At 36.0% G+C, this 25,197-nt stretch overlaps 1 protein-coding gene across 8 annotated transcripts; it reads right to left on the bottom strand.

The window, feature by feature from the left end:
- Positions 1-3: 3 nt before the first annotated feature.
- erich3 (glutamate-rich 3) lies at positions 4-22,131 on the bottom strand. Of its 8 annotated transcripts, none has more exons than XM_009303859.4 (14): positions 21,956-22,131; positions 20,559-20,652; positions 20,240-20,365; positions 18,589-18,660; positions 18,367-18,495; positions 17,323-17,484; positions 14,959-15,156; positions 14,348-14,525; positions 13,965-14,151; positions 11,438-11,640; positions 11,103-11,279; positions 8,484-8,867; positions 5,624-5,755; positions 4-4,578 (listed from the first exon to the last, which is right to left on the bottom strand). In XM_009303859.4, the coding sequence occupies exons 1-14, from the start codon at positions 21,973-21,975 to the stop codon at positions 821-823; spliced, it is 5,820 nt and encodes a 1,939-aa protein (XP_009302134.1). In that variant the 5' UTR covers positions 21,976-22,131; the 3' UTR covers positions 4-820. The 8 variants fall into 8 exon arrangements, with proteins under 8 accessions (XP_009302134.1, XP_009302135.1, XP_009302136.1 ...); XM_009303860.4 differs by having other exon boundaries at positions 11,112-11,279; XM_009303861.4 differs by having other exon boundaries at positions 17,335-17,484.
- Between the last annotated feature and the right edge of the window lie 3,066 nt (positions 22,132-25,197).

Here is a 25,197-nt window from a genome sequence, read left to right as displayed (position 1 = left end):
AAGTGTATTTCAGTATTTTATTCTAATTTCAAAAGCAAACAGTCACTAAGACATGTGATAGGTTGTTTAAACAGAGTATGACTGATGTCACTTAACAACACAGGCACTATTAGGGAAATTTGGCCTTGTTTCTGCAGTTGAAACATCTCAAGTTTTGATTCTGACTCATGATGTGCATCAAGGCCATCACTGATGGGGTACAAGGTAGTGATAATTATCAGAGACTCAATGCAATTTCCAAAAGGAACTAAATAATAGTACCCTAGCAATGGCCTTTATCTGCACAACACTGACCAATAATCTATAAAAGAGATGTTATATGAATAATAGTATCATATGCAAGTAAACTACTGTTTAAACTAATACCAAAAATCAGTAGTGGTCATGTCATTCACATTACACTTTGCAGTCATTGAGGTTTCTGTTGAAGTCTGTTAGTTAAGGTATGAGTGTCTGAAATGTGTCCATACACTGGTGGTGCAGCCTGACTAACTGGAGGGCTCTGCATCATGAATAATTTAATTATTTGTGCTGTGTGTGTCCTGCGGTGTCCATTTTCAGTGGGCCATGGATAGCTTCACCTACCAAGCACACAGGACTCATAATGGGTCTTGAAAAAGAAAAGGAAATGTCTTTGTTTTGCATCCAACAATATGGGTTTGGGTGTCCACACTTACGGTCTGAAAGTCTCTAGGATCTTGAAAACTTTAAACATGTTCAGGTGAGTTTAATTGGGGTTGGACTTAAATTTTGCAGTACAATCTCTATCCGGGGCCAGGATCAGACAGTCCTATGTTAGGTGAAAGGATTTACTGTTATGCTAGTAGCTGTTTTCAGCGTGAGCAGTCTGTAATGTTGGATACCCTGCAGGCCCAAAAATCCTTGTGTCATCCAATGAAAAAGTGCTTAAAGAGTCTCTGCTGAGAGTCTGTTGGAAATGACTGCCAATTACTTTTGTTCCCCTATTTCCGTCCACATTCCTGCTTCCATTTGATGGTCTGGAATTGAAGTCAACACTTGTGGTGTCGTCTTGGCTCCCGTTTTCTGATTTATTAATGATTGTTAGGTCTGTAATCTCTGTGATTGTTGGACTCTGTGGCTCGATATACTCTGACTGAGGTACATGCTCAGGTTTCAAATTGTCTTCTGAATCTTCCAAAGTCTCTCCATTACTTGCTTCCTCTATTTGGGCTGTGGTTTCAGCAGTCATTTGTTGAGACTCTTCTACATTCGGGATGTCAACTGCGGGTACATCCTGTTCAGATTCAGATGAGGGTTTGTCTTGAATTTCTTCAGATGATGTCCCCAGATTCATGACCTCAACTAATGTTGAAGTTTCTTGACCTGCAGTGTCTTCTTGGTAAATGTCATCATCCTTACTCTGTCTTGACCAGAAAGTCAACAATGAGCCTCTGGTCTCTAGGACTTTTTCATCTTTGGCTGAAGTATGTGTGCTGTCTTTAGAGTGATTACTGAGAGCATCTGCTTCTATGGCCTCAACTTTAGTCTCTGTTTCAAAGCTTTCAACTACAGACTCTGTGTTCTCATTTACAGGAGTTGCCATTTCATCTACAATCTTGAGTGTTTCATCAAGGCCTTCGATATTGGTACTTGCTGGTGCATCTGGAGCATCTAATACTTCACCATTTAGCCGCTCTTCAGTTTCTCCTGAGCTGAGAGTCTCTTCATCAAGGGGTTCTATGAAAGTCTGAAAATACCTAGATTCCTGGTGTACGTTAATCCAGTTACTTACTAAATCCACTCCAGCTGTTTTAGACAAAGGTGTTGGAGGAGCATCCAGATCTTCGCAATCAACACTCCCTTTGGTTATTTTCTCTCCATTCTGTGATTTCCCTGAATTGGAAACAGATGAGCCGCCGTCCATCCCTTCAGGAGCATCTCTACTGCCCAGTTCATTTTCAGACTTGTCTGGTTGCTCTGCTTCGACTTTATCTTCAGCTGAGACAATCAAACTTTCTGTATCCTTATTAACGATTTCCTGTGTTACCTGTGCAGCTACATTTTCTATAAATGTTGTTGCAGAAGTTTCAGATTCTTTATCTGCATCTTCTTTGTCATCCTCTTTGTCTGCCTTTTCGTTATCACTGTCTTGGTCCACATTCCCACCATCCAACCGAGACTCATTTTCTGCATCCACCTTATTTTCTATCTCTTGCTCTTTGTCTTGATCTGTTCCTTCTTCATCATCTTTAAAACCCTCTTCATTATCATCTATAACTTCTTGAGCATTATCACCAGTTGTCTCACCCTCTGCTTGGTCTTCTCTTTCATCCCCGTCTGGCTGTTCATCGTCCTTCCCCTCTATGTTCTGATCTGTATAATCAGCATCTTGCTCCTTCTCTGTGTCACCTGCACCTGTTTCTGTATCATTCTCTGTTTGAGATTCCAGACCCTCCTCTTCCACCTCAGCATCTGCATTTTCAATGTCCTGTGTTTCTTCTTCTTCTAATGAGTCTTTCTCTTCTTCATTTGTCTCTGTTTTAGCTTCTGCTGCTTCAGTGTTTATAGCTTCATCCTGTATGTCTTCAGCCTCAATTTTCTCAACTTCCTCACTGATGTCTGGTTGCTCAGCTTCACTTTGTTCTTCTGGGTGCTTTTCTTCCATGTCTACACTCGCTGCTGCATCCTGAGTATCATCTATTTCTTGTATTTCTTCAACAACCTTTTCATTTTTATCTATAGCATCTTGAGCGTTATCACCGGTTGTCTCACCCTCTGATTTGTCCTGGGTTTCCACTTCTTCTGCCTTTTCAGCCTCCTCAGGACTGACAACTTCTCTCTCTCCATTTTCGCCATCTATGTTACTATCAGGCAGATCATTATTCACCTCAGCAGGTTCTCCCACTTCTTCCTTGGTTCTGGCCTCAACGTCATCCTCAGGTGCCCCGCTGGCATCCATTTCATTTTGCTCTTCCTGTGATGCCAATTCTTCATTTTGATCATTAAGGTTGTCTTCTGGTGTTTGAACTATATTCTCACTAGAAACAGCATCTTTTTCCCGTTCCCCTTCGTTTAATGTATCCTCACTAATCTCTTTTATATCTGCAACCTCTTCCTCTGGCTTTTCTACTAATGTTTCTTCTTTTTCTATCTCATTCTCTTTCTCTCTGTCTTCTACCTCATTCCCTTCCTCTAACGTATCCTCGCTAATCTCTTTCACATCTACCACATCTTTCTCTGGCTCTTCTACCAAATTTTCTCCTGTTTCTAGCTCATTCACCTGTTCTGTGTCTTCTTCCTCATTCCCTTCCTCTAATGTATCTTCACAATTCACTTTCCTATCTGCTACCTCTTCCTCTTGCTCTTCTACCAACATTTGTCCTGTTTCGACCTCATTCTCCTGCTCTCTGTCTTCTTCCTCTTTCCCTTTCTCTAATGCATCCTCACTAATCTGTTTTATATCCGTCATCTCTTCCTCTGGCTCTTTTACCAATTTTTCTCCTGTTTCTACCTCATTCTCTTGCTCCCTGTCTTCTTCCTCATTCTCTATACAATTCCCATCTCCTTCCTCTTCCATCTCATCCATCATCTCATTCTCCACCTCTTCTACTTTTTCTACTTCCTGAGACTCTTCTTCCATGTTTTCATCTGTCTTGGTTTTCTCTCCCACCTCAACTTCACTGTTTGGTTCCTCTTGACTCTCTTCATTAGCCCCATCACCAAGTTCACTTTCTTTTTGTTCATTACTCACACCCTCCTCACCTTTATCGGCACTAACCTCATTTTCCTTTGACTCATTGTCACCCTCAATCCCATTGTCTTTCTCAGCAGTTTCAATCTCTTCATCCCCTGGTTTCTCTGCCTCCTCTATTCCCGGAGTGTCACTTTTATCCTCAACCTCTAGATTTTCAACTTCTTTCTCTGTTTTCTCTTTGGTCTCATCATTATCTTTACTAGATTTTTCACAGTCTTCCTTCTTATCAACGTCATCCCCCTTGTTATCTGTCTCCTGTAGTATTTCTCCTGTTGACCCATCACCCCCAGCCTCATCTGCTAGGTCTACTCTTTCATCTTTGTCTGGCTGTTCAACGCTCTTCCCCTCCGTGTTCTGATCTGCGTCATCAGCGTCTTGCTCCCTCTCTGTATCACCTGCACCTGTTTCTGTATCATCCTCTGTATAAGTTTCCAGACCCTCTTCTTCCACCTCTGGTACCTCAGCATCTACATTTTCAGTGTCCTGCATTTCAACACATGTCTCTTGTTGTACTACCAAGTCTTTCTCTTCTTCATTAGTCTCTGTATTAGCCTCTGCAATTGTGTCTTCTTCCTGTATGTCTTGAGTTTCATTTTCCTCAACTTCCAGACTGTTATCTGGCTGTTCAGCTTCATTTGTCATGTCACTTTGTTCTTCTGTTTGCGGTTCTTCCATGTCTACACTCGCTGCTGCATCGGTAGTCTCATCTATTTCTTGTCTTTCTTCTTCTGTGTGGACCTCAGGCTCCTGTTCATTTTTATCTTCTGCAGACTGCTTTGCTTCTTCACTTTCCACTGCAATTTCATCTTGAGTGGTTGATGGTTGTGGTGAAGTGAAACCAACAGCACTCTCAGATTCGACTCCTGTAAAAATGAGCATACAGTTAGGTCCATAAATATTGGGACATTAAAACAATTCTAATATTTTTGGCTCTATACACCAACGCAATGGATTTGAAATTAAACGAGTTGTGTAATGTACTCTTTGGATCTCATCTTGAGAGTTGACAGTAACAGATTCCAAATGCAAATAGCACACTTGAAATGACCTCTGGACCTTTTATCTACTCATTGTAATTGCGATAATGAGGGGAAAACACACTATGGAACAGCTTAAAAAACAATTGTCCAATTACTTTTGGTCCCTTAACAAGTGGGAGGCACATATGCAAAATGTTGTAATTCCTACAGTGTTCACCTGATTTAAATGTAAATCCCCTTTAATTAAATCTGACAATCTGAAGTTGAAGCACATCTTGTTCGTTTTATTTCAAATCGATTGTGTTGGTGTCCAAATATTTAAGGACTTGAATGTATATTGAACTATACAATATTTTACATTTATGCCTCATTTCCATGGTATGGTTAGGTACATTACCGTACAGGAAGGGTTACCCTGTTTAGGCTTGTATTTCCAATGCCAAGAGTACCCTGACTTGGTAGGCATGGGATATTGCAAAAAGATGTAATTCTTTGTTCAAATAAGAAAGCTGCATGGGTTTCTGTGTTGCATTCTGTGTTGTTGCTGTGTATTAAAAAATAATGCTTCCTGTGTTGTTTTACATAAAGTACCGACTTTCTTTAAACCAATGGCATTCAGGAATAAGTCAAGCACCACCCTTTTGGTATCATACTGTTGTGTTAAAATTGAACTTTACGAAAGGGTCCCTAACAATGATGGTTAATTCTTTTGGTAGGTTGAGGCAGTAGAATTGGAAAACAATGCGTGTCTTACTTTAGTGTACCTAACCCTACCTCACAGTGGAATTGAGGCTTTGTACAAACACAAAACTGTCAGTGTTTCGGTCAGAGCACTACAAAACTTTAAGTAAAAAAAATATTCTCTACTCAAGGCAAAAAAAAAGAAAGACAAAAAATTAAGCTTTATATAACCTATTTAATTGTTTACCTTGGCCATCCTGTTGGGTCTTCACTGAAGCTCCTTCGTCTTCCTCTGTGCTTGTATCACTAAACTCTGGTTCTGAACTACATTGAGATTCCTTCAAAATGGCCTCAGCCAACTTCTCCTGCATAGACTTGGCTATGCATTGTCACAGGGAGTGAGACAGACATATGACATCCATGGCAAAAATGTTAAATTGGAGGTGGATTCACCAAATGAGTAATATAATTAATTTTGAAATGAAACGCAGAAGCAGTACAACACAATTGTGTAAATGTGTAAAGTTTTATTACCAGGACAGCAAACACTTTGATTGAGAACACAGCATGCAGGAAACAATCACAAACCATGTTTTCATGCAGGACACAAGTTCGATTTCTCTGATGGGATGGCACATGCACTTTACACAACACTTTTTTTGAATATCAATAAAGCCAACCATTTCAGTTAATCATGTTTAAAACACTGCTCTGTATCCCCAGCCATTAAACCATCAAATCCACAAAAGCACAATAGATTGCATAGTATTTTGTATATATGCGGATGTTTTTGCACTGGCCGCTTGTCATATTTTGAAATATAACAAGTAACTTAAAAACAAGTGTAATCCTTCTTGATGGACTACCCTGATCCAGTTACTATGACCATTTATGTGAAGCTGCTTTGACACAATCTACATTGTAAAAGCGCTATACAAATAAAGCTGAATTGAATTGACTTTAAAAGTTAATTCAGACTGATCAGTATGTCGAAAGCCAGTCTTGGGTGTATATTTGTCACAATGTTGCTAGTTACTTTAATTAAATTACTTTTTCGCTGCAAATGCAAGAAATTACTTTTCATGTTAACGTAATTCAATTACAGTTACTTTTAATGTATTTACCCTAAAAGTGTACATAAAATCAACAGTTCTATATAAATCCATGCAGAGAAGTACAGAAGATTACATTTATCAAGACAATAGCATATTCTTAAGAAAGAACAAGATGTTTTATAAATGTATGTCAATATACAGTATGTATGAAATTTGGTGTCGTTAATTTGAAATGTTTTGTGTATTGATAAATATAGTGTTTTTAAAACAGTACAATGTTTCTCAAATATTTCAGTTGTTTTTGAATTAAGTTTAATTTCTATTTTGTATGCGTTGAGATGTATGTAGATTTTTGCTATTGTGTCAAGTAATTAAACTACTTAATGAGTAACTTTTTTCAGACCAAGTAATTAAAAAAAGTAGTTTGAATTCAGTTTTAATGATGTAATTAGTCAGTTGTAAATATATACTTTTTAAAAGTAATTTACACAACACTTCTGATGGCAACACAAAAAGCATGCAATAAAAAATGGTGCCAGAAACACAACATCACTGAAAAGCCACCAAACAAACACCATCGTCAATTACACAGATAAGTGTGTAATATTCAGCTTTTAGCACGATCAGAACTGGAGTAATGCGTGTGTTCATGTATTTGTCACATAATCATATCATATAATCATCTAAACTACCTTCTTCTCAGGTAAAACCTTTCCATTTCAGACTATAAATGTTACTTATAGACCTTTTTCATGGCTGCTGCATGGAGGGCGCCATAGCGACCAGCGGCTTCCAGTAGAATGATAAAAACTTCCGTTTTTAATGGATAACAGAGTGTTTTTGTGACACACAACTTAGAAATGTGTCTGTTAAAGCCGTTATAATCTGTCAGATGTGGTTCAAGCGCGTCAGAAATACGAGAAAAACGTTCTCCTAGTTCACGTGTCTGCTGTCAGAAATACAGTGTGTGTGTGCGTTCGCGGCCTGTCAGCTGTTAGCTCAGCGGCTCTTTAACACACACGCAGAGAGAGAGAGAGAGAGAGAGCAAACCAGAGTACTGGCATGAAACTTAACAGGTATGAAAGTCGTGCAATTTACAAAAATGACCAATAAAAGTCTGTTATTGATACTCTGCTGGCTGATTTGCTGTTCATTCTGATCGCGAGCCGTTTGTGTTTTTATTTCGTGTGTTGTATTCACCACGGTTTGTGTTTTTCTGTCATTTTGAAATGACACTAGCCTATATTTTCACTTTGTCACAGTTATTAAATCAGTGTGTCAGTGGCACAGTACAGGCTACTGTGTGTGTGTCCAACATTTTGGTGAATTACATTTGTTTGGGCTGGTTATATATTTGAAATAAAGAGAAAATGTTGACTTTAGCGATGACAAGGCTTCATTTAAACTGCAGAAGATGCCGTCTGACAATGAGGGGAAAATGCCTCACAGCAGCTGTTTTCTATCCTATTAGATCGCATTTCTTTAAATGATCAGTCCAGGAGATGGTGCAGATGGACAACAGTATTAGTTCAAAGAGAATAAAAGCAGATTAAAACTATCGTTTCAAAGCTGTCCAAATGTGACCGTTTACACGCATTAGCTGCCGACCGGAAGTTCTTTGCATTCTCCTTGTGCATACACGCAAAGCATAATGGGTAATTTTGCATTCCAAGAAAAAGGTCTATAATATGCTTGTAATAAAATATGCAAATTAGTATAAGCACTGCCACAATCAAAATGTGAAACAACTGTTTTAAAGTTTTACTGACTATCATCTTTTGAGAGCACCACAGTGACCAACAGCCAACAACAACTGTCTTAATTATAAGTGTTTCTGCTTATTAAATGACACACTTCAGCTTTAATTAAAAGCGCTGCATGAAGACACTAACACAATGTTTATCTTGAAGCAATCAAATCTGTTTATTTGTGAAAAGCACAAAAAGATGAGATGAGACTCTTCAGTTCTGATGTTGAAAAAGCCAGCATGAAAGACCACAAAAGCTCCAGTCGTGACAGGCACACAGCACTAGTTTTCATGCAGGCACTCACCTCTGTCCGGCTCATTTTCTTGTGGCTTATCTTCAGCTTTGGCATCCTCCCCAAATTGCTCACCTTCAGTTGCCTCTTGCTTGTCAGTGTCTTCTGACATTTCCAGGTCGCTCTTCTCCACGCCAGCTTCAGGACTATCCTGTGTCCCAGAGTCCTCTGCTTCAGCTTGAGGCAGTGTAACATCGCTGGACTCTGTGGCCTCTGTTTCCTCTGGTTTGGTTTCAGCAGTGGTGAGGTCTTCCTCTGCCTGCGTGACATCATCTGGAACATCAGCATCGACGGCTTCTTTGGTGTCCTCCAGCATTTCTCTTTCACTGTTGTCATTGTCACTGCTGGACAAGCTGGATGTTCGACCAGATGAGACAGATGATGATCTTTTGTCTTCTAAGTGAATAAAAGACAAATAATCTGTAATGCTTTGTTCACTCTTTTCCCCTCAAACCAATTTTTATCTTTCAATTATTTGAACTTGCAATAGATGCAATTGAGGTTAATTTTGTGTTTTTACGGATTTACGCAGTGCGTTCTGTGTCTTTTAGTTAGAACTGGACGATATGGCAAAAAGGGCATCGATAATTATTGTCCATATTGAATGATAATGATATATATTTCGATATAAGTTGTTAATGCTTCCAGATTTAAAAGAGTACCCCAACAATGACTGAAGCCACAAAAACTAGAGGGTCCATTAAATGGCATAAACACAGTCCATTAAATAAGTACCTGGATGGGAGACCGCATGGAAAAATTAGGTTAGTGTTGGAAGTGGTGTAAGAGTGGCCAGCAGGCGGTGCTTAACCTGTGATCTGTGTGAGTCTTAATGCCCCAGTATAGTGAAGTGAACACCATACTGTTAGTGGACGCCGTCTTTTGGATGAGATGATAAAAACCAAGGTCCTGACTCTCTGTGGTCATTAAAAATTCCATGGCACTTCTTGTAAAAGAGTAGGAGTGTAAAGTGTTCAAATGCCAAATTCCCTCCATTGGCCCTTACGAAAATGGCCTCCCATTTATCTCAATCCACCGAATTGGTTATATCACTATTGCTTGCTCCATTAGCTGGTGTGTGCCTAATTACCCTAACCTGCCTAGTTAACCTAATTAACTCAGTTAAGCCTTTAAATGTCACTTTAAGCTGTATAGAAGTGTCTTGAAAAATATCTAGTCAAATATTATTTACTGTCATCATGGCAAAGATAAAATAAATCAGTTATTTAAAATGAGTTATTATAACTATAGAAGCGTAGAAGTGTGTTGAAAAAAAATCTTCTCTCCGTTAAACAGATATTGAGGAAAAAATGAACAGGGGGGCAGCGGGGCTAATAATTCCCACTAACTGTATATATAAATATTGACTTCCACAGGAGGGGAAAAAACTATGGAAGCCAAGGATTACAAGTGTCCAGCTTTCTTCAAATTATCTTCTTTTGTGTTCAACAGAATAAAAAAAGACAAACTGGTGACAACATTTTTTTTTTTTTTGGGTGAATTAAAAAGGGAAAAGTATTTAAATTTGTTTATTTTAAAGTGAGATGCCTAAAGTGAGATTAATAGTGCCCTAGCAGACACAGAGTATATTAAGCTGTGATAAAACCCAACTGTTTAACTCTAAAGAGACTTGTAAAATTAGCCTATTTAAACAAAAAAAAATTATATATTTTAATACTGTACAAAAAAATCACATTACAAGACGGCTATATCAACTATTGTATGTTGCTAGCAAACTGTACATTTAAAATATATATTTTTTTAAATCAGGAAGACAGCTTCTTCAAAAACTCAAATACTAGCCTACTTTATTTTTTTAATATATTACATAAATAAAACTGCCACTTTTTAAAATTCAAAATAGCATAAATATCTCATAATTTAAGTCATAATAGGAAATAATTTGTTAATACGATACAACAAATGATGTTTGACTCTGATATGCGGTTCAAGAAACGACTAAAAACTTAACTATTTAGTCTCCACTTCACTTCCTAATCTGCAATTGCCTCTCTGCATATACCACTAACTGTACTCAAAAAAAAAAAAAAAATTACTAATGCTTTCCTTCTTAGACTTTACAGACCCGAAACTTGCCTATAGCACTTATTCATTGTTGCTCTTATAGTTGTGTTGATTGCTTCCTTGTCCTCATTTGTAAGTCGCTTTGGATAAAAGCGTCTGCTAAATGACTAAATGTAAATGTAAAATGAGTTTCACTGAGTGGGTCTGTCACTGTGTTTAATCCTGTGCATGAATGTATGATATAGTTAATGCCACATGCACTGTAACGTGTTTTATAATCATAGTTCCTTTTTAAATGTTCGTTGCATTTTCACCAGTGAAACAGTTTAAATGCAAATACACATAAATTAGGGAAGTCTAATCAGCAAAACAAGTGATCATACTGAGGGTATACACAATTATTGATCCTCAGAAGTCGTAATACCCAAACAGCTCGTGGAAAAAAGTAGGCATATGGAGTATATGTGCGTATAGCCCCGACTACACCACTGGTTTGGATGTCTATTAGATGACTTTTAAACACAAATAAATTCTTGCTGAAGACAATTGATTCATATTAGATGTTTTCAAACAAGGTGTAAAACACGGCCGTGTAGTGATACTAACTCAACATACTGTTGTCGTCATCACTGTCCGAGATGCTTTTCTCTTCATCTCCGTCATTTTCATCCCTGGTTTCAGTTTCTTGTTCTCCCTCACTTGCAGCAGAAATTGGCTTTTCTTCCACCTCATCACCATCTTCAACAGGCCCTTCATCATCAGCCTCAAAGTCTTCCTCATACTCTATATGAGAGGACAGTATAAATGGGATCCAAGCATTTCATTTAAAAGTGCAATACATTTTTATTTAAATCATACACCTAGTGCAGAAATGTGTAATTGTATGAACAATAGGTGATGCTTAAGAATATTGTTTGACCTGCATTTGTAGTTAACTGTACCTTTGGTCTTTTTCTTTCCTTCTGTTTCTCCATTTATCTCCATTTCCATTTCCTGATGCGTCTCAGGCTCTGCGTTAGACTGAGTCTCTGTGTCCTCATCTGTGGTCTCTTTAGCATCGGGAGATTTGGAGGTGGGCTGCTCCTCTTTCACTCTTTTTTGAGGAGGGGTTGGTTTTTTGTCCAAGCCCATGGCAATAATACACCTGAAGAATTATCATACAAAAACATTACACATCCTGTTTAGTGGTGGACTAGTGTGGGGTTTGACAAACGGGCAGTGTCGAAATGGTTTCATTAAAAGACTTTGCATTGGGACACTTTTTTGGTACACTTGATCATCTGCTTGTTTACACAAATATATACTCAGCCAATCTCAATTTGGCAACATATTGCATTCAGGCATGTAGACGTGATCAAGACAATTTTGTCTAATATAAATACTATGGTAGTCAAAGTTTACATGTTTCCTTCTGTGTTAAAGAGAACAAAACAATGGTTCAGAACAGTTAAAGGGTGAGTAAATGATGACAGAATTATCATTTTAGGAGAAACTATCCCTTTAAGATGGTTTAAAATTGGATTTTTTCAAAACATAGAGTTTTAGTCGAATTTATTAGCCCTCCAGTTAAATTTTAATTATTTTATATTTTCTAGAGATTTTAAGTTCTGTTTAATGGAGGGGGAAAAAATTCAACACATTTCTAAACATAATAATTTTAATAATCATTTCTAATAATTAATTGATTTTATCTTTGCTATGATGGCATTAAATAAGATTTTACAAGATATTTTTTAGGATACTAGTACTGGCTTTTTCTCCACCTCATCACCATCTTCAACAGGCCCTTCGTCATTAGCTTTAAAGGTTTCTTCATACTCAATATGAGAGGACAGTACATATGTGATTCAAGCATATCATTAAAAGATACAATATTTTTTTTAAAAAGCTTGATGCATAATAGTGTAAATGTATGAACATTAGGTGATGCTTAAGAATATTTTTCGTGCAAAGTGCAATTTAAAGGCTTTGCTAGGTTAATTAGGGTAATTAGTCAAATTGGGGTAATTGGGTAAATCATTGTATAACTATTGTCATGTGGTTTGTTCTGCAGAATAATAATATTGACCTTAAAATGTGGTTCTATTCTAGCCAAAATGAAACAAATAAGACTTTCTCCAGAAGAAAAAATATAATCACAAATACCGTTTCAGCATGCACAACTGGAAAATCGAATATGTTAAGATTGTAAGATTGAGTTGTCTAAATTTGTGTGATGATTTGGGCCTAGAAATATTATTCAAATTCGTTTGGGTGTAAATTTGATCAATATTGATTAATGTTGGGTTAGCATATTCTGAAGTGATTTAAATCCTTATGGAAATTTATTTTAGATTTTATCACCTGCCTGGGCCTGGAAATTAAAGTTGGTTTGGTTTATGAGTTGAACTAAAATGTTTTGAGGTTAAAGTTGGTTTGTTTTGTTTTTTGTTGTTTTTCCCCTATATTAATATATTGATTTGGTTGATGAACATTTAATTTTGGTTTACTTGATTAAATAATGCATTTGTTGAAACTTTTTTTAAAAATTCATTAATGAAATAATTTTGAGTAACTGTAGTGGGGTTTTCTACCCCTGGCGCCCAACACCAGTTTATTAGCAAATACTGATACAGATGCACTAAAAATGTCCTTGCTCCATTAAATAACACTTGAAAAATATTTTAAAAATAATAAATATTTTACAGGAGGGCTTATCATTTTGCCCGCAACTGTATGTAAAAAAATCGAATTCATATCAATATGTAAAAATAATAAACTGGAATACGTTTATAGACTAAGGTTGCTTTCACACCTGTGAATGGATTCAGTTGTTCCGAAACAGGGATTAATATTGTTACAACATTGTTGCTCTTTGTTCTTGGTGCGGTTCGCTTTCACACAGCAAAGTTTTAAACTGACCAAAATAGCCTTAACAAGTCATGTGTAAGTAAACTTTTTAGATTATCACTCGTTTGCGGGCATCCTGGAGTCTCTGTGCATTTGCGGAGATTATCACTCGTTTGCGGGCATCCTGGAGTCTCTGTGCATTTGCGGAGATTATCACTCGTTTGCTGGCATCCTGGAGTCTCTGTGCACTCCTGAAACTGGAATGACCTCCCGCCCTACTCATTCTTTCTTCATATTGTCGTATGCCTATTACATGTCCATAAAACACTGTGATATAATCCGGGTCGGATCGTATCGCTTTCTCACTACAATCGATCCACTCCAGAGTTTGTTTCAATCGAGCCGAGACCACCTCATTCAATCGATCTCGGAGCGATTGCTTTGACGTGGATCCGAGTGCGATTGGTGGATTCACATATGCCAAACGAACCGCGCAAACTGGGCTAAGTTCCGAAACAAAAGTCTAGGTGTGAAACCACCCTAAGGAATTATATTGTTATTCCTTCACAAACGATTTCTAGTTTTAAAAGTAATTTCAAACCTTCTATAAATATCATTTAAGAGATGTGTTATCATTACTTGTAGCACGGTGATGCTCCTTCCACACCACAAAATCCAAAGTGTCCATGTCTGCCTCCGAGTCGAGAGCCTTTCCTGTGTTTGAACTCGCAGCAAGAGCTGAGCCGATCCACTTGCAGGCCATTGAGGAAAAACGTAAGACTAAATGGAAACCCTTGGTGTCGTCTAGACACAAACTGGAACACTTCTACAAGAGTAATCAACAACAAAAAAGTTCATTTTAATTAGACTACCGTGTCCCTCATCAAAGAGAATATAATTTATTGTAATAAATGCGCCACTGTCAAAGTAACATCCACTCGACAGATCAATAGCGTAACTCAATACATGCTATCCTTAAGATATGAATTACAAAGCCCAGGTGTACAGAGAGGCTCACTGACCTCCCTCTGTTAGATTCCCTTTGTAGACGCAGAGGTTTTCTCCTCCACAGTGCTGCTGGAAGACCTTCACTTCATCTCTGAGGTCCATCAGATCATGGGACAGGTGGACACCCTTCCCAAAATACATCATGCTCACTAACACTTTACTCTGGGCTGATGTCCTCTGAAGAGAAGATGGCTGCAAACAGAGGAATTGCAGAATAAACATGAGGTTAAGGAAAAATTTACCCCCCAAAAATGTAACATTATCACAAAATAATGCTGAAAACCTGTAACCATTGACATCCATAGTAGGAAGATATACAATAGAAGTCAATGGCTGCAGGTTTTCAACCTTAACACAAAAGAAGATATTCTGAAAAATGTTGAAAACCTGTAGCCATTGACTTTTGATTGTATATCTTCCTATTTTGAATGGCAATAGCTGCTTTGTTTTGAGCATTCTTCAAAATAACTTCTTTTGAGTTGATCAGAAAAAAAAATACGTAAAACTTTAGAACTAGTTGATGGTAAGTTTTTTTTTTTTTGGTGAACTGCCCCTTTAAGATTTATTTTAATGGGTATGTTAACCATTACACTAGTTAACAGTAAGTAAAAAGCAAGAAACTAACCTCTGTAACAGCTGTTGGTGCGGTTGTGGGTCTTAACTTTCGACCCCTTACTGTGCCGTTTGCTCTTGGTCCTCTTTCATTCTTCTTGGTGAGGGGGGGCACAGGGGTCACATAGTTGTTAATGACAGGAAGACGGTAGGGCGAGACAGTGCTTGTGAAGTCCATCGCGGTCAAATGTCTCACGGCATCTCTGTCCAGCTATAAGTCAAGCCAGAGCATTGAATATATACAATATATTATTGTTCTCACATGAAAAATACTATAGTTATTTATAGTAAATACTGTAGTGCAGGGGTGTCCAAACTCGGTCCTGGAGGGCCAGTGTCTCGCACAGATTAACTTCAGCTTCCTTCAACACACCTGCCTGGAAGTTTCTAGTACAGAAAAAGCTTAATTAGCTGGTTCAGGTGTGTCTAATTGGGGTTGGAACTAATCTTTACAGGACATCGGCCCTCCAGGACAGAGTTTGGGCACCCCTGCTATAGTGTTTTTAAACCATCTCCGTGTTCGAGCAGGCGCAGCCATTTGAATAATTTTGTCTTGAGACTTCCGGTCTCATTTACTTTTATTCATTTTAGACGTTAAAAACAGCTTGTTTTGCTGCTTGATGTTGCAAACTGATATTTTCTTATTATATTATTCTACTTTGTCTGTATAATCATGCAAATACTTGTTTGGAGAGCTAGTAGTTAGACCGTTTTCTGCCGTTTATTATTCCTAGTCATTTCCCTCAAAGGCAACCGAATCTATAGTTCTATAAAAAAAATAAAAAAAATTTGCAAAAAAACGAGCGCACTTCCATATTGAAGAATAAGGTCAATGGTAATGTGTATTAAATTGTATACATTATTTACAATATATAGCATATGTTTGATACAGCATACTGTAGAATTAAATATAGTGAACTGGAAAACTGTACAATACCATGGCACTGCTTTACATTCTAAAAGACATGGGGTTATTTTTCTACCCAAATCTTGGGTTGAGGCATTTGGGGGTTATTTTCAGAGTCTTGGGTAGTTTCAACCCAGCTCTTTGGGTCAAATTAACTCACAGCAGGGGCTGACTGGGATACCACATATTATATACTAATTTGTTTAAATGCAATAAAAATAGTGTAACATAAACGCAGATTCCTTGCTTTTTTACACAATTAAAATAAGATTTATGCTCATAGCAGCCCTTAGTCAGATCTTTCAGAGTTTTAGAATTTCTTACTATCACCTTTTGTATACCTGTAATCAAAGCTGCACACTGTATTTCAGTGACACTGAGTCAAAACAACACAGTTCCTGGGTCATCTTTTGCGAGCATTTTTGCATCTAATTAACCTATTATTTAAGTAAAAATAACAATTATTGGATAGAAAAAACAACCCATTTATGGGGTTAAAAAAATAATAATCCAATTACTTAGGTTAATTTAACCCCTCATGTGTTCTGTCCCATATTTACCCAGCAATAGGGTTGAAAATAACCAAATTTGGGTAGTTTTTAACCCTGTGTTTTTTAGTGTAGCTTTAGCATTTACTACAGTAAAATGTGGTGCATTTGGATGCAGTTGTAGAAAAGTTAATTATAATACTATAGTAATTGTATTGGGCGAGGCAGTGGCACAGTAGGTAGTGCTGTCGCCTCACAGTAAGAAGGTCGCTGGGTCAAACCTCGGCTCAGTTAGCGTTTTTGTGCAGATTTTGCATGTTCTCCCTGCCTTCGCGTGGGTTTCCTCTGGGTGCTCTGGTTTCCCCCACAGTCCAAAGACATGCGGTACAGGTGAATTGGGTAGGCTAAATTGTCCGTAGTGTATGAGTGTGTGTGTGAATGTGTGTGTGTATGATTCCCAGGGATGGGTTGCGGCTGGAAGGGCATCTGCTGCGTAAAAACTAGCTGGATAAGTTGGCGGTTCATTCCGCTGTGGCGACCCCGGATTAATAAAGGGACTAAGCCGACAAGAAAATGAATGAATGAATGAATTAATTAATGAATGAGCAATTGTATTACCAATGTAGAATTACTACAACAGATTAACTCAAGTACTTTACAATAGTAGGGTTAAAAATGGATACATTTTAAATTGATTTACTATAAATTACTAGTGAGTTCATCATTATGAATTAAAAGTAAATAACAACAAAAATGTTAATTAATATAATTAATTATAATTAATAATTAATAATAATATAATAAAAAAGTACAGTGAAGCTTTGAGCTTTTGGTCTTGGAATAATTTTATGAGAAATATTTTATGTTTATATAATATTAATCTCAGAATTTTTTATTTGCATATTTTACTGTTTTATTTTAATTTGGTAAGTGACGCATGATGAGTGAGAGTGTACGTATTAGGATGTCAGGAGGGTGTCACCGTATAACTGACGGGCTGATCGGTGTCGTTGGAGGAGTCCTGTTCTCTGGGTCTGTGTCTCGGAGAGCTTCTCTTCACGGAGGCCGTGGCACTGTTTAGGGGCTTGAGTCGAACTGGCCTCTGCATCTTCCCTGGAGCCGTGTTGGGCCTGGAGGAATTCGGCTACAGGAGTATAAACAATAAGTTAAATATACTTGAACACGTATTTACATATACTGACACATTATTATTGGTGGTGCCCAATAAATTAAATAAATCAATAAAAAAATCCTTCACAAAAAAATCTATTTGCTTTAAATATAAGAGAATTAAAAAAAACTAAATTACTTGTATGTGATTACATAAACTGACACATTATTATTGGTGATACCCTTTAAATAATAAATTAAACAATTCCTTTACACAAAAAATATATTTCCTTTAAATATAAGAAAATACTTTAAAAAAGAAATACTTTGATTTTTTCTAGTCTATAAACTAGTATATCTGATATCTTAACATATGGGTTTGCAGAGACGTATCTAGAGAAACCAGAGCAAACAATAAAGCTCATGTGTCATCAATCTGCTGGAGCAGAAACTCTCCAGACACCACACGCCAACAGACAAACATCCATGAGAAGAACAACCACAGCACTTCATATCACCTTCTGTTTAACATGATAACAAAGAAATGACCTGCGTCTACTGTATGATATAACAACATAGAATACAATTAAGTAAAAATAAAATTCATAAGTCATTAGAGATACAGCATTTTACTCTTAAAAAATGTATTGTAAATGTATTTTGCTGCTTGTTCAAACTACTTGTTTAATGTGTTGAACCAACACAATTCTTGTGGTTTTTGGATTAACTTAATTGTTTTATTTTCAATCCACTTAAATATGTCAAAACAGTCAAACAAGACTAATTAATAAATTTGAGTTGGGACAACATGAAGGAACTGTGTGGAACCCTGCATTTTTTTATGGTGTAAAGCACTTTCTTGTAAGTGATTTCTGCTAAATGTGTGGCATGTGAACTCCCACTAACTAAAACTCACAGATTCTGTTGACTCTGAATGCTCTCCCTCCGGCCCAGAATGCCGTGGGTGTGAGGTCTTTGGCCCTGTCGGTGGTCGAGGTGACAGCATTAGCACTGGTTCATCCTCATATCTCTTGGAGCGGTCTGCCTAACATAGAATGCAAAAAGCTGAATCACAAAATGTACTTTATTACAATGTCATCGATTTCAGTCTGAAAGGGGTTTTGCTCAAATGGCAAACCTTTAGTTTGTGGATTCGTTCCCTCCGTGCAAATTCCTCAAGTCTTCTCTTGATCTCATTTTGGTGAAGACGCTGAATAAAGGGCAAAGTAATTTGCAGTACAATATGAATTATATATATATATATATATATATATATATATATATATATATATATATATATATATATATATATATATATATATATATATATATATATATATATATATATATATAAATAATATACAGTGACAAAGTGATATGCACATATAAATGCCATCAATACTTCATAATTTAATTAAACAACTATACTGTCTACTATATTAATATTTATTAACTATATTGTCAACTATATTAAAATGTTTTGCATTTAGGAAAACATAATAATTTTAGTAATTCTCTAGTAATTCTAGAGTCGATTATTAGCTACATTTAAATTTTGTTTTTAATGGCAACAGAACAAATCACTGTTGTCTAATAAAAAGTATATATGATGTACTGTCATCATAGCAAAGACAAAAGAAATTAGTTAAGGTAAGGGTTAGATAATTGATGATAATTTATATAATCAATAAAATATGAATTATACACACACACACAATATGGTGTTTGGTAAGTTCTTTTGCAGAATATACATCATAAATCAATGCTTTGTGTGTCTGGCTGTCAGTTTTTTTGTAAATTATACACTAAATCGGTATTTTGTTATTTTATTTTATTTTGTGTATTAAAAATAATGTGAGGGAAAACAGTTGTATATAAACAATGTCTTTAATAAAACAAAACGGTAACACTTTACAATAAGGTTCATTAGTTAATGCATTTACTAACATGAACTAATCATGAACAACACATGTACAGCATTTATTAATCATTATTGAACATTTACTAATGCATTATTACCATTCAAGTCCATGCTTGTTAACATTAGTTAATGGACCATGGGTTAACATGAACTAACAATGAACTACTAGTAGTAAATGTATTGTTTTTTGTTTGTTCATCTTAGTAAATGCATTAATTAACATGAATTAATGAAGCTTATTGTAAAGTGTGACCAACATAACTCTTTCGATGTGAGCAGGACATCATATGTTTAGCTTTTCATACTCCACAACAGCCTAGCAGTCTAATACAATGACTCTCAAAGTGGGGGTCGGGACCCCCGAGAGCTCGGGGGACAATAAAGTGGGGTTGCCTGGTAATTTCCAAAAATCTATTTATTTTTATTAAACCATACGAATTACCATATTTTATCCATAACCTAATGAAGAGAAAAAATAGTAGTTTATAGTTAATATATACCATATAGTTACTATAGTAGCTTATATAGTTACTAGTTGGATTGCGACCCCTGGGGTAATAAAATCATATTAAACACTCAGCAATTGCGTCAGATGCAGCAGATTGATTTAATAACACCAGGTTAAACTTTCTGGCCCATTTACAGCACTCACATGCATTAAAAAAATTAAATGAAGAATAGACTTGAGTCTATTGGTGTGTGTGCGCCATTGCTTGCAAGGTTTCTGTATTTATAACCACCTCAGAGGATATTTGGGGTCACGAGACACTAGCATTGTCATTTTGGGGGTCGTGGGCTGAAAAGTTTGGGAAACCCTGGTCTAATAAAGCTTCTAATAAAGAACTTGTGGACTGTAAAAAGCTCTCACCTCCATGTCTAGCACCTTGTGAAAGATGGCTTGAGCCAGACACTCTCTCACATGTCTCTGATGCGCTCGCCGGATCAGCTTGTGCTTGTACTCTTTATCGGGAACAATTCGTCCGCTCCGACTGATCTGAAGCACATGCACCTGCATTTAATGACTGATGCATCTGATGTTGTATAACATAAGGAGTCATTCCTTTTCATCTCTTAACAGGTTGTCTAGCATGATCATTATGGGAATGCTAATTACCTTATATAACTTATAACATGAAAGCTAGTTTGTAAATATTGTGATTTAAATGCTAGGCACAACATCATCTTACCAGCCCAACTTTCTGAAGATGTCTACGTATTCTGGCATTGTTGAAGTATGCACTCAGATGTTTGTCTGTTAAGCTGTTGTAAGCTGAAAGAAGACTGTAGATAAAGACATTATTAAAGTGATAGTTCATCCCAAAATGGAAATTCACCCTCACCCTTTACTTGTTTCAAACCTTTATGAGTTTTGAACACATTGAAAAAATGCTGTAAACCAGTAACCATCGGTTTATATAGTATTTGTTTTTCCTACTATATGGAAGTCAATGGTTACAGGTTATCAACTTTCTTCAAAGAATCTTCTTTAGGGTTCAGAATAAAGAAACTCATAATGGTTTGGAATCACTTGAGGGTGAGTAAATGAATTAGGCTTGCGTTTTGAATGAAAATCTACATTATCTGTTAAGTAGGGTCTGATAATTTGCACATTTGTAAATCTCATCCCAGATATCATGGCGTTGAGACATGTTTGACCGGGCTGATGGAATGATTCAGTGATCCTCGAGGCCACTAGTGCCAGGGTTTTCAGCTTGAGGTGAACACTGTACATCTGTGTCAAGTGTAGTCTTGGAAATGCTCGACTGTTTGTCTGCCTGGCTTTTTCCGATACAGATTTGATTTCCCTGAGCATTTGTAAAGAAGACAACACAACCTGAACACTAATCCTCTGGCCAAGGAGATACCGTTACCGGTGTCTGGTTTCTATTGGAATTGAGTTTGGATTGACAGCACACTTAACCTCTGGCCTCCAACATTGAATTCATGTCTCTTTTTAAAATTGTTTATAAAGTAAAACACCAGTAGTGCAAGACTGGGATATCCAAATACACTCAAAGGGATAGTTCACCCAAAAATGACACTTTTAATTACAATTAACAAAAGAAGATGATTGAAAACCTGCAACTATTGACTTCAATAGTATTTGTTTTTCCTATGCAAGTCAATGGTTACAGGTTTTCAGCTTTCTTTAAAGTATTTTCTTTTGTATTCAAATGAATAAAGACACGTTTAAAGGACTGGAACCACTTGAGGGAAAGTAAATAGTTGTTAAATTGACATTTTTGAGTAAACTTTTTCTATTAATATTGTCTTAATTTTCACTTCAGACATAACGTTACATTTATTAGCCTACGACAGCTACTATAGCTATGTTCAACAAAGAAACAACAGACATTCATTTTGGGTACAATGAACAATATTGGTTGTCCATTATTTTTGTTGTCTAACTGTTGTTACTTCTCAACAGCATCACGTTTTAGTCATAAAGTGTTCAAATGCCACAATAATAAAGCTTAAAGTAATCTATCTCGCTTGTTATATTAATTCAACTGGAAATTTACGACTGGACTGTACGTTAGTTAGAGAGCATTTCACAGTAGCTTAGTCAAGCTTAGGTACTCACCTTGGATTCAGATGATTCATTTTGTCGGTGCTCAGAGATATTCGATATGTATCAGGCAACCGTACGTTAATGTGAGAGCTTTCTTGAATCCGGAGGATATTAAAAGTATAATGCGCATCTGTCCGCCCGGCTCTGAATACTCAACACCTTTCTCCCTTTCCTCGCGAGGAACTGATGACAGTGTTGCCATGGTGAGTCACGTGATGATGCCTAGAAGTCGCTAAGTTCTTTATTATAAAACAATCATAATGCAAAGTACATATTGTTGAATATTTAGGATGTGAAAATATATAGATATAATGCGAATACAACTTGTGTGGTGGTTATACCGAAACAACAAATAAAGCTGAATTACTATAATTATGTTATATAACCCTACTGTAGTAGAAATGTTTGTTTAGTTTACTCGCCAAAAGTTATAGTTTTATAGATGATATATTAGGCCCAAATGTGAATTTGGGTTAATTTCGTCAAGATTAATGTAACAGAATAGTTTACCATAAGCCTTGAAGTTATGCATTGAGCGCCCTCTTGTGTTTTCACGGGGATTGATCATCTGTCCAATGAGCAAAAAATAAAATTATTCAGATTATTTCAGTTTATTCAAAGCAACCATTTCAAATATTTGAGCGTTTATTCCTGAAAAAATAATTAATGTTTTGACAGAAAATAAAAATAATGTTCAGCAGCCGACAGTAATAAAGAAAAAATATTAATAAAGTAACTACTGATTGCGCATTACATTTTGGTTTTGATTTTAGTATGTGCTCTTGTCTGTTCTATTATAACTTTATTATTTTTTAACTTAAAAATTCCAACCTAAAAACATTTACGCAATTTGAGCACAGTAAAACCCAATAAATTAAGGCAACTCAAACCGTTTGAGGAAACCGATTACAAACCATTTTAGTTAAAATTAATCTATACGAGTACTGTAAACTTACTCCATTTAAGTTGAAGTAATGAGAAATTTAATTAACTCATTACCTTCAACACTGAGTTCAAAATGCTTTTCAAATGAGTAGAGTTGACTTTCAGTATATTTTGAGTTAACTACACTTATTTCATTTGATAAAGTTGACTGTTGTGTTTTACAGTGCATTAAATGAAAAATCTGTAATTTTATGGTTTATTTCCGGCAGCTGGGTTGCAGAATTTTTACAGAAATTTACTGTAAAATAGTGGGCATTAAATTACAGAAATTTACTTTCTGTAACTTAACGGCCGTTATTTTATAGTTGTTTATCAAATAAAATGGTTAGTAAACCATAAATAAGAAAGAAATACACAAGGAAATAAAATAGTACTAGATAAAAACAATATGTCAATAATAACAATAAAAAAGAGAAGAAAATACAAACAAAAAAACTGAAATAAGACAGAAACAAAACACTGATCGTCAGTTTTATTCTAAGTTTGTCTGATCCTCTTCAATTTATATTTTCTGCACAATTTATGTCTTAAAAATAATCTATGAAAGGTTTCCAGATTTGATAGAATTTGTCTTCTTTCTTTTCTAGGAAGAATCTGAATTTCTCCAATTCCAAATGTTCCAAATCTCTTATTAGATGTATCTAACTAGATGCATCTATCCATCCATCCATCCATCCATCTATCTATCTATCTATCTATCTATCTATCTATCTATCTATCTATCTATCTATCTATCTATCTATCTATCTATCTATCTATCTATCTATCTATCTATCTATCTATCTATCTATCTATCTATCTATATATATATATATATATATATATATATATATATATATATATATATATATATATATATATATATAGGAGCAACATTTTGTTTCCAGTTTAATAATAAACAGTGCTAGTAGACTGACAAATGGAACTATATTTTGTCCTGTACTGTTTTTAGTTATCTCAAAATCAGTAATGCCTTGAACTGCAATAAGGGGATCTGAATCCACATCGATCACATGCGGGGTCCACTTCTGGAAAATATCTTCTTAACTTTTTGCTTAAAGTTGCTTAAAACTCAAGTCTGTGGATTATTTATGACAGATGCCCAATACTGATAAATTTGTCTTAAGCAGGCTTTCCTCGGCTACTCGTTCTGACATTTACTCTGACTTTGCAATTATTTCGGCTTTAACAGTCTTTGGTTTCACGAATGAATTACTTGAACCAAATCGTTTCTGGGCTGCAATAACATTCTGTTATTTCTAAATATCGAAAAAGTGCCAATACTATAGCATAAATGTTAATTTGTAATAATTTCTATGTTGAATGAAAAAAAAAAGGTTTGAATTCCTATAACTAATGTGCAAAAGATATAGCCCTTTTTACAGTGATTTGCTGTAATCATGCGACCTGCCTTAATTTCACAATAAAATTGTGAATACAACATATTACTGTGATTTTTACAGTTACTGTGATACTATGAAGTGATAGTAATGTAATTTACAGTGAATAATTACAGAAACTTGTGAAAATCTGGACATTTTTTACAGTGCAATGTAAACGATGTACTGTATTACTTTGAACGCTCTTGTCTGTTTTTATGGTGAAAAAGAAAATTTCACATCATGTCACTGTGTGTGTTTGTGTGTGTGACAAATCTAATTTAAATTAGAAGCGAATCAGCTTTTTTTCTGAACATAAAACTGTTTTAAAATTAGGCCACATGACAACATTTTTGCAATTTCTTGTTAATTTTTTTTTAGCTTGAACCTTAAATACTAATAATCTGCTATCCCACACACATATGCAGGCTACTCTATTAATTACATTTCAGCTAACCCATGTTTTTGCATAGCATTCCACAAAACAATTAGTTTATAACTACACATTCTTGCATTTCGTCTATGTTTTGTTGTTGTTTTGGGCTATGGTTGTCTGAGGTTGTTACTTTTAATGTAAGTTAAAACAATAAGTGGTTAAAACCCAATTGAGACCCTTGCGCTCTGTTCCATTAAAAAAAGGCATTTGTGAATGCATGAATGCTCCTTCTGTGTTCACTCCTTTAATGCATTTCAAAGCCCCTTTTATTTGTTGTATAATTATCAATGTAATATTAACTGCATGCTGATATATACAGTGTATAGCCCACGTGAATTACATTTCGTGCATCCTATCAAAATGTCTGTGATGCCTTGTAAACAGATATTGCATGCATATAGCCCTAAGGAATGGGGGAGAGTGTGTGTGTGTGTGTGTGTGTGTGTGTGTGTGTGTGTGTGTGTGTGTGTGTGTGTGTCGGATCTCGGATGGCA

Source organism: Danio rerio, chromosome 8 (assembly GCF_049306965.1).
Source record: "Danio rerio strain Tuebingen ecotype United States chromosome 8, GRCz12tu, whole genome shotgun sequence".
Lineage (NCBI taxonomy): Eukaryota > Metazoa > Chordata > Actinopteri > Cypriniformes > Danionidae > Danio > Danio rerio.
The sequence above is the reverse complement of the archived record's forward strand: the minus strand, read 5'-3'. Positions and strand labels throughout refer to the sequence as shown.